Source organism: Hyaena hyaena, unplaced genomic scaffold (genome assembly GCF_003009895.1).
Source record: "Hyaena hyaena isolate Hyena2069 unplaced genomic scaffold, ASM300989v1 scaffold_386, whole genome shotgun sequence".
NCBI lineage: Eukaryota > Metazoa > Chordata > Mammalia > Carnivora > Hyaenidae > Hyaena > Hyaena hyaena.
In genome coordinates, this window is record NW_024081020.1 from 765,809 (window position 1) to 775,945 (window position 10,137).

The 10,137-nt window shown below is 46.0% G+C and overlaps 1 protein-coding gene across 1 annotated transcript in view; it reads left to right on the forward strand.

Annotated features, from left to right (window-relative positions):
• The window catches only part of DYNC1H1 (dynein cytoplasmic 1 heavy chain 1), a 67,790-nt gene that overhangs the window by 14,530 nt on the left and 43,123 nt on the right, over window positions 1–10,137 (forward strand). The window contains exons 8-10 of the mRNA XM_039251203.1: window positions 4,972–6,048; window positions 6,738–6,917; window positions 8,400–8,549. Of these exons, the coding sequence (XP_039107134.1) occupies window positions 4,972–6,048; window positions 6,738–6,917; window positions 8,400–8,549 (1,407 nt within the window). The remainder of the gene's footprint in view (window positions 1–4,971; window positions 6,049–6,737; window positions 6,918–8,399; window positions 8,550–10,137) is intronic.

Consider the following 10,137-nt stretch of genomic DNA (forward strand, 5'->3'; position numbering starts at 1 on the left):
CGTACTCGAAAATCTACGTGTAGCTTTTGACTCCCTAAAAAGTTAACTGTAGGAGTGCCTGGCTGGGTTCAGTCAGTAGAGTATACGACTCTTAATCTTGGAGTTGTGAGTTCGAGCCCCATGTTGGGTGCAGAGATCACTTAAAACTTAAGTCTTTAAAAACAACAACAATGAACTACTGATAGCCTACTCTTGATTAGAAGCCTTATTGACTACAAAAAGGGTTAACATATTTTATGTTACGTGTCGTAAATTGTATTCTTATAATAAAGTATGCTAGAGGATAAAACGTTATTAAGAAAGCCATAACAAAGAAAATGCATATACTGTACTGGATCCAAAAAAACCCGTGTAGGGGCACCTGGGTGGCTCATTCGGGTGAGCTTCCGACTGTGGCTCAGGTCATGATCTCACAGTTTGTGAGTTCGAGCCCTGCATCGGGCTCTGTGCTGACAGCTCAGAACCTGGAGCTTGCTTTGGATTTTGTGTTTTTCTCTCCCTCTCCCTCCCTCCCTCTCTCCCTCTCCCTCCCTCCCTCTCCCTCTCCCTCCCTCTCTCTGCTCATCGTACCCTGCTCACACTCTGCCTCTCTCTCTCTCTCTCTCTCTCTCTTTCTTTCTCTCTCTCTCTCTCTCAAAAACAAACATTTGGAGTGTCTGGGTGGCTTAGTCGGTTAAGCATCTGACTTTCGCTTAGGTCATGATCTTGCGGTTCGTGGGTTTGAGCCCCACGTCGGGCTCTGTGCTGACTGCCAGCCCAGAGCCTGGAGCTTGTTTCAGAGTCTGTGTCTCCCTCTCTCTCTGACCCTCCCCTACTCACGCTGTCTCTCTCTCTCCTAGAAATAAATTTAAAAAATAAATAAATAAACATTTAAAAAATTATTTTAAAAAACCAACAAACCAGCGTGTAAGTGAATCCACAGTTCAAACTGTGTTGTTCAAAGGTCAACTGTATATAGACAGGGGATTGATAAGTGGGTCAGTACACATTAAAGCCAATATATAGTCAATGTTGTAGACTCTAGGGCAGTGCCTGTGGGTGCTCAGTCTGTAATTCTTTCAGCCTTCTTGTAGTTGACAAATATTTGTAGTACAATGTTGGTTGGGTGGGTCCAGTCTGGAAACCATGGCATCCAGGAAGTTTTATTCACTGTGTAGGAGTGCCTACTCTTTGGGGTACCTTGTGATTTGTTTTTTAATGAACATTCTTTTTTTTTTTTATTTTTTTAAATTTATTTTTGAGAGAGCATAAGTGGGGGAGGGGCAGAAAGGGGGACAGAGGATCCAAAGCAGGCTCTGCACTGACAGCAGAGAGCCCGACATGGGGCTTGAACTCACAAACTGCAAAATCATGCGTGACCTGAGCCAAAATAGGACACTCAACCGACCGAGCCACCCAAGTGCCCCTGGGTACATTATTAATAATGAATCCTCAGCACCTTTTTGCTCAGTGCTCACTGATGGATGTGTGCATGCTTGCATGTTTGTGTGCTGGTTTTAAATGTTAGCCCCTTATTTTACATGTGAGAGATTTGCTTCTAGTGCTGATTCCTTCTAGCCTAGGGTTTTTTGTTGTTGTTTGTTTGTTTTAATTCAAGTTCGTTAACATATACTGTAATAATGATTTCGGGAATAGAATTTAGTGATTCATCAGTTACATATAACACCCAGTGCTCATCCCAACAAGTGCCCTCCTTAATACCCATCGCCCATTTAGCCCACTTCTGTTCCAGCAATCTTCAGTTCTCTGTATTTAAGAGTCTCTTATGGCTTGCCTCCCTCTCTGTTTTTGTCTTTATTTTTCCTTCCCTTCCCCTGTTGTCATCTGTTTTTGTTCCTGAAATTCCACATATGAGTGAAATCTTAACAATATTTATCTTTTCTCTGACTTCTTTTGCTTAGCATAGTACACTGTAGTTCCATCCATTGTTGCATATGGGAAGATATCATTATGTTTTTATGTCTGAGTAATGTTCCATGTATATATATACCACATCTTTATTCATTCATCAGTCAGTAAACACTTGGACTCTTTCCATAATTTGGTTACTGTTGATAGTACTGCTATAAATATTGGGGTGCATGTGCCCCTTCAAATCAATGTTTTTTTATCCTTTGTGTCAATACTAGTAGTGGAGTAGCTCTAATTTTAGTTTGTTGAGGACCCTCCACACTGTTTCCAGAGCAGCTGCACCAGTGCACACTCCCACCAGCAGTGCAGGACAGTGCCCGTTTCGCTGCATCCTCGCCAGCATCTGTTGTTTCCTGAGGTATTTTAGCCACACTGACTGGTGTGAGGTGGTATCTCATTGTGGTTTTGAATGGCATTTACCTGATGATGAGTGATGTTGAGCGTCTTTTCATATCTGTTGGCCATCTGGACGTCTTTGGAAAAATGTCTGTTCATGTCTTCTGCCCATTTCTTCATTGGATTGTTTATTTTTTGGGTGTTGAGTTTGGTAAGTTCTTTACAGGTCTTAGATATTAACCCTTTACGTGATATATGTCATCTGCAAATATCTTCTCCCATTCTGTCATTTGCCTTTTAGTTTTGTTGTTTCCTTTGTCTTGCAGAAGCTGTTTATCTAGCTGAGGTCCCAGTATGTCATTTTTTGCTTTTGTTCCCCTTGCCTCCAGAGACATGTCTAGTAAGAAGTTGCTGCAGTTGAGGTCAAAGAGGTTGTTGCCTGTTTTCTTCTCTAGGATTTGGATGGCTTCGTGTTTTAACATTTGGGTCTTTCATCCATTTTGAATTTATTTTCATGTATGGCGTAAGAACGTGGTCCAGGTTCATTCTTTTGCATGTCACTGTCCAATTTTCCCAATGCCATTTGCTGAAGAGACTGTCTTTTTTCCATTGGAAATTGTTTCCTGCTTTGTCAAAGATTGGCCATACATTTGTGGGTCCATTTCTGGGTTCTCTGTTCTGTTCCAGTGATCTGAGTGTCTGTTTTTGTGCCAGTACCATACTGTCCTGATGATTACAGCTTTGCAATACAGCTTGAAGTCCAGGATGGTGATGCCTCTAGCTTTGGTTTTCTTTTCAGGATTGCTTTGGCTATTCACGGTCTTTTCTGTTCCCACACGAATTTTAGGATTGTTTGTTCTAACTTGGTAAAGAATGCTAGTATTATCTTGTTAGGGATTGCATTGAATGTGTAGATTGCTTTGGGTAGTATCAACATTTTAATATTTGTTCTTCCGTTCCATGAGCATGGAATGTTTTGCCATTTCTTTGTAGCTTCTTCAATTTCTTTCATAACCTTTTTATAGTTTTCAGTGTACAGATCTTTTACCTCTTTGGTTAGGTTCATTCCTAGATATTTTATGGTTCTCAATGCAGTCATAAATAGGATCGATTTCTTGATTTGAAATGCAACCAATTTTCGTATGTTGGTTTTATATCCTGTGAATTTGCTGAATTCATGTATCATTTCTAGCAGTTTTTTGGTGGAATCTTTTGGGTTTTCCACATAGGGTATCCTGTTGTCTGCCAGTAGGGAAAGTTTGTCCTCATATTGCCATTACCAGGAATACTCAGAACGTTTTTAAATGCAGAAAAGAAAATGCGTGGGTTTACAAAGGAACAGTTACCAATAAATTCGAAATTAATTAAATTAAAAAAATAAATCTAGTAATTTGTGTGCTTCTCCATGAACATATAAAACGGCAAGATCTAGTGAGGGGCCGTATTAATACCATAATTTTGAAGTGATGAGCATAGGCAGGATCTCAAGATAGGTACACATGTAGGCGCACTTGGGGGCTCAGTCTGGGCGTCTGACCTCAGTGCAGGTCATGATCTCACAGCTTGTGAGTTCAAGCCCCACATCTGGCTCTATGCTGACAGCTCAGAGCCTGGAGACTGCTTTGGATTCTGTGTCTCCCTCTCTCTCTGCCCCTCCCTTGCTTGCACTCTCTCTTTCAAAAATAAATAAACATTAAAAATTAAAAAAAAAAAAGGTGTGTACACATGTAATGAAGAGGTACTTTATTGATGACAAAGCCACAGAACCTCAAGGGACTGTGTGTGACTGTTTGGGCATTCATAATTATAGGAAATGCTAAATTTTTGTTAGGGGCTAGTGAAAATAATGATGATAATTTCCCCCAAATTCCCAGACCATCTGAATTTCATCCAAGACATCTGTGGCCCAGATGAAGACCCTTGCCTGGCTTTATAATTCTGTGGGGGTCTTGGCAGGAGATGTGTGCGGGAGCCTGACACCTCCTGACTAAAGCTCACGCTCTGTTCTGCTCTCTAGGGGCTTCAGGGAATGGAGTGGGGGATTTTTCTCTCTTGCTGAAGCGTTTATCTGTCCCTCTGCTGCAGTATTTACTCACGGATTATAATTAAAGTTTTAAGAATCAAAAGGAAGGGGCACCTGGGTGGCTCAGTCAGTTAAGTGTCTGATTTTTGATCACGGCTCAGGTCATGATCTCACATGAAATCAAGCGTCGTGTCAGGCTCTGCAGGGACAGAGCCTGCTTGGGATTCTCTCTCTGTCCTCTCTCTCTCTCTCTCTGCCTCTTCCCTGCTTGCTCTCTCTCTCCTCCCCCCCAAATAAACAAACATGGAAAATCATTACCAAAAAAATAAATCAATAAAAAAGGAAGACTACATTGGATGCTGAGTTTGCACGTAGCACTCCTGTGAATCTCTGAGATTTCCAATGCAGTTTTAATTGTAGACAAAACATTAAAGAGGCAAGTACTGAAAACCCAGGTTGACATGTTATTTTAGCTTCTTAGGCACTGAAACTACATTGTCAGAAGATATTTTTGGGCAGAGTTAGAATATACTCTGTGGTATTTTTCATGGCCTTGTTGAGTTGTGGTTCTAAAACATTTAGCTGAAAGTTAAAAACCTACAGAGCAGACTGGCTGCATCGTGCGGTACGTGCTCCGGGTGTAGAGCCGAGCGGCAGTCTTCGTGCCATCAGCCTTTCTGTCACGAGTCCTCCTCTTTCAGGTCACGGCAGTTGCACAGCAGAATCAGGGAGAGGTCCCCGAGCCTCAGGACATGAAAGTGGCGGAGGTTCTCTTCGATGCCGCAGATGCGAATGCTATTGAGGAGGTCAACCTCGCATACGAGAACGTCAAGGAGGTGGACGGGCTGGACGTCTCCAAGGAAGGCACGGAAGCCTGGGAAGCCGCCATGAAGAGATACGACGAGCGAATCGACAGGGTGGAGACCCGGATCACCGCTCGCCTTAGGGATCAGCTTGGCACAGCCAAGAACGCTAATGAGATGTTCAGGATTTTCTCCAGGTTCAACGCGCTGTTCGTCAGGCCACACATCCGCGGGGCCATCCGCGAGTACCAGACCCAGCTCATCCAGCGCGTGAAGGACGACATCGAGTCTCTGCATGACAAGTTCAAGGTCCAGTACCCACAGAGTCAGGCGTGCAAGATGAGCCACGTGCGCGACCTGCCCCCGGTGTCGGGCTCCATCATCTGGGCCAAGCAGATCGACCGCCAGCTGAGCGCCTACATGAAGCGCGTGGAGGACGTGCTGGGCAAGGGCTGGGAGAACCACGTGGAGGGCCAGAAGCTGAAGCAGGATGGGGACAGCTTCCGCATGAAGCTCAACACTCAGGAGATCTTCGACGACTGGGCCCGGAAGGTGCAGCAGCGCAACCTGGGCGTCTCAGGGCGCATCTTCACCATCGAAAGCACGCGGGTCCGCGGCCGGACTGGAAATGTCCTTAAGCTGAAAGTTAACTTCCTTCCTGAGATCATCACGCTTTCAAAGGAAGTTCGAAATCTCAAGTGGCTGGGTTTCCGAGTCCCACTGGCGATTGTGAACAAGGCCCATCAGGCGAACCAGCTCTACCCGTTTGCCATCTCGCTAATCGAGAGCGTCCGCACCTACGAACGTACCTGTGAGAAAGTGGAGGAGCGCAACACCATTTCCCTTCTGGTGGCCGGCTTGAAGAAGGAGGTGCAGGCTCTGATCGCGGAGGGCATCGCGCTGGTGTGGGAATCCTACAAGCTCGACCCCTACGTGCAGCGCTTGGCAGAGACCGTCTTCAACTTTCAAGAAAAGGTGTGTTACGATCTGCAGTCCCCCCCCGGGGTCCTGGGAACAAACTGAACGTGGAAATAGCTTGCTCGGTTAATGTGGTAGTTTTCCCACGGGAGACCTTCCCGACGGGTGTAGCATTGGGCCGTGTGAACTGAAGGGGAGAGGAACCCCTTTTACTTGCTGTGCTGTTTGACAGGGCTCTGGGAAGGCCGTTAAGTAACTGAGTTTAGAAACCAATGGAGAGATGAAGGATGCAGGAGTCTCATGAAGTGAAATGAGAGCTCTATTACTGGTACAGCTACACGGAGATTGGGGCTCTAGATGTCAGCCATGCCACTTGCCGTCGGTCCACCCCCCAGACCTACACTTCCTTCCCAGATGGTAGCACAGCCAGGCAGTGATAAGCTGTCTGGCCCATAGGCTGGCGCTTGCGACAGAGAAGGCACTGAGCAGAGCAGACTTCTCAATCAGAGGTCACCCTTCCCATGAGCAGGAGTGAGTAAGGCGAGACGCTGATAGTTTCCGTACATTTTCCTTCCCTCTGTGAAAACACAGGAGTGGGTATCAGTGTTCTCACACCAACAGACAGGATTAGCTAATCATGGAAAGAACTTCCTTGCCTTGAATGTTTGTTCATTGAGAATAGTGTACGTAAATATAAAGGAATAGAGTGAATGGGTGTTTTAAATGTTAAATATGCCTTCCTTTAGGTGGATGATCTGCTAATAATTGAAGAAAAAATCGACCTGGAAGTCCGTTCCCTGGAGACCTGCATGTATGATCACAGGACTTTCTCGGAGATCTTGAACAGGGTCCAGAAAGCCGTGGATGACTTAAACCTGCACTCCTATTCCAACTTGCCCATCTGGGTCAACAAGCTTGACATGGAGGTGAGGGATGGGTGTGTTGTAGTGGTTTTCATTTTTCTACTAGCAATATAAGGGTGGACCCTATTTTGTAAGTTCATTAGCTGTCACTGAAAAGGATTTTTACATAGAAATTACCAGCAGTGGTCCAGTTTCCTCTTCAGAAATCCCATTTGCGTAACGACGGAGCCGAGCATGTGGTGCTAGCAGTGCCCTCTGCCTTCCGAGTCGGAGGCAGTGAGGTGCAGCGATTATCTTGGTGCTCTGAGTACCTGACAGCGTCCTGCCTGCCCTGCCCTGCCCACCTAATAACGTAGGTTGTCTTCCCTGGCCTCCCCTCCAGCCTCCTTCTCTGACATTCTGCCCCTCTCTGCCACCCAGTTTAAAAAGAGACGCCCGGGGGCGCCCGGCTGGCTCAGTCGGTAGGACGTGCAACTCTTGATCTCTGGGTCTTGAGTTCAGGTACCATGTTGGGCCCAGAGCTTACTTGAAAAAAAGAAAGGAAGAAAGGAAAGGAAATGGCCAGTAACCACCTCTTATTCCCGCCGTAGAGGAACGGGGTCCCCCACGTAGGGGTGTGTTGGGAGGGGAAGTGCGTGTGCACGTGTGTTTGAGACATACTACCGCATGCAGCCTTCTCGTGGCTGCACGGCAGGGAGCATCCGGGGCGAATCCTGGGAAGGAGGGTATTTCCGTGGCAGAGCTGCTCCGTGGGCAGCGCTGAAGCCCCTTAGGTATCCATTCATTTTAAAGAAAGCCTGTGACCCACAGAGGTGCCGCGTGCCCACACAGGGAACACTAGCGGGGAAGGTTAACAAAGCCCACTCTTCCGAATCTACTGAAAGTCTCGGGCTCTGTCACAGCCGCCCTTACAGCATTCCCAGGACGGTTTTGTGGCCCAAGACAGACTGCACAAAAACATACAGGTGTCCTGTTCGTAGGAGATTTACTTCTCTCGTTCTCGATCCAGGAGAAGACTTTTTTCTTTATCTGTTAAAAAACACTCACCTGTATGTGGTGACAGATACTAACCAGTCTTAAGTGTGGTGATTGCTCTGCTGTATATATAAACGTGACAACGTTATGTTGTTCGTCTGAAGCTAATAGAATGTTATATGTCAGTTATATCTCAGTTTTACGAAAGAGAAAATGATTTATTCTCCAGATTATAGGTTGCTAGTTTTATCTCTGAGGCTGCCAGGAAAACACTTTTGTTTTATAAATTTTCTAGTACGTTGAGCAGACGGTGAGACCGTGACTGCATCTGCTGTGCTTGTGTCTACCTCCTTGTCCCCAGCAAGTGGGTGGGTGGTTGGGTTAGCCCCCAGGGGAGGTCCGGCTCTGTGGGGCCGGGAGACGGATGGGATGGGGGCGGGGCAACAGGCTGAGATGAAGGATGTGGTAGCAATGGTCATCCTCGCCCTGAAGCATCAGCTTTCTGTCTGACGAGCTTGCCGACCTGCCTTTCGGAAGGAACACTGTTCTCCAACACTACTTTCTCTGTAGATTGAAAGAATACTGGGCGTTCGCCTGCAAGCTGGCCTGCGAGCTTGGACCCAGGTGCTTCTTGGACAAGCTGAAGATAAAGCAGAAGTCGACATGGATACCGATGCCCCACAAGTCAGTCACAAGCCTGGAGGGGAGCCAAAGATTAAAGTGAGTATTTCCCATGGCATCCAATTGGCTCGTAAAGCAAAGATTCTCCCCCTTGAAAAGTACCAATGAGAAAGCCACTTTACAGTGGGAAACCTAACAGATGCCACCTCACGTGGGTGACCAAAGTCAGCATCACCAGTGCTGTCTTGTGTGCGTTCTTTACCCTGGAGGCATGTGTCAGGCAGCAAGGCCACCTCCCCTCTGTGCTCTTTGTCCCCACAACCCCAGACTCATTTAGTCATATGAAAAGGTCAGACATCCCTTATGTAACACCTCACCAGTACCCTTCTAGAGCGTCAGGGTCATGAAAGAGACAAGGTGACACAGATGTCACAGGTTGGAAGGGGCTGAGCAGATGTGACAAGTAGCTATGTGTGGGGTCCTGGGAGACCTGACTGAAGTCAGGATTTGAGTTACTAGTTTTATCAATGTTAATTTCTTGGTTTTGGTAATTGTACCATGTTAGATGTTACCATTACAGAGAGCTGGTAAAGAGTGCATGAGAACTCTTCATACGTTCTTTGCAACTCTCCTGTAAGTCTAAAGTAATTTTTTTTTTTAATGTTTTATTCATTTCTGAGAGAGAGAGAGGCAGCATGAGCAGGGTAGAGTCAGAGAGAGGGAGACAGAATCCAAAGCAGGCTCCAGGCTCTGAGCTGTCAGCACAGAGCCTGATGCAGGGCTTGAACACACGAACCGTGAGATCATGACCTGAGCCGAAGTTGGATGCCTAACCGACTGAGTCACCCAGGTGCCCTGTAATTTCAAAAACAGATATTTTTTTTAAATGGGAAATAAATTTTAGAAAAAATCTACACTTTGGGGGCGCCTGGGAGGATCAGTCAAGCATCCAACTTGGCTCAGGTCATGATCTCACGGTTCATGGGTTTGGGCCCCACATCAGGCTCTGTGCTGACAGCTCAGAGCCTGGAGCCTGCTTCAGATTCTGTGTCTCTCTCTCTCTCTCTCTCTGCCCCTCCCTGGCACATGCTCTGTCTTTATCAAAAGTAAACATCAAAAAAAATTTTTTTTAATGGAAACTGGAAAAAAATCTCTACTTTCCAAGCATACATGCAAGAAACCATTTCAAGAACTGAGTATAACCCAGTACAAGGAAAATTCAGACTCTGGCACTAAAATGTCACAGTTTTCACGCAGTCTTTTCAGGGACTCGTGGAAGAGTGCCCCAGCACGGTGGCCTCCACGCTGGACAGCAGTCTCTTCCCCAAGCCACCCATTTCCCATCTGAGTGAAGGAGTGGCCAGCTGGAGCCCAGTGAGCTGTCTAGAAAGTGCGTGTGTTCCGGCTGTGCCCGTAGGTCCTGCCCTCTAATCTGGCCTCCGTTACAAAAGTGTCTGCCTTACGCTAGTTCATCAAGCCACGCGTTTGTTTTAGGTAGTTCATCACGTTTGTGTTTATTTACCAATAGAAGTACCTCACAGAACAGAAGTCTTAAAAGAACTAAAGGGAAAGCTTTGATGTGGGAGAAATAATTGGCTGCGTTTTTCCTACCCAGACGTTATCTTCTCCTTTTTTTCCTCTTTTTTTTTTAATGTTTTTTTTTTTTTTTTTTTTTTTTTTTTTTTTT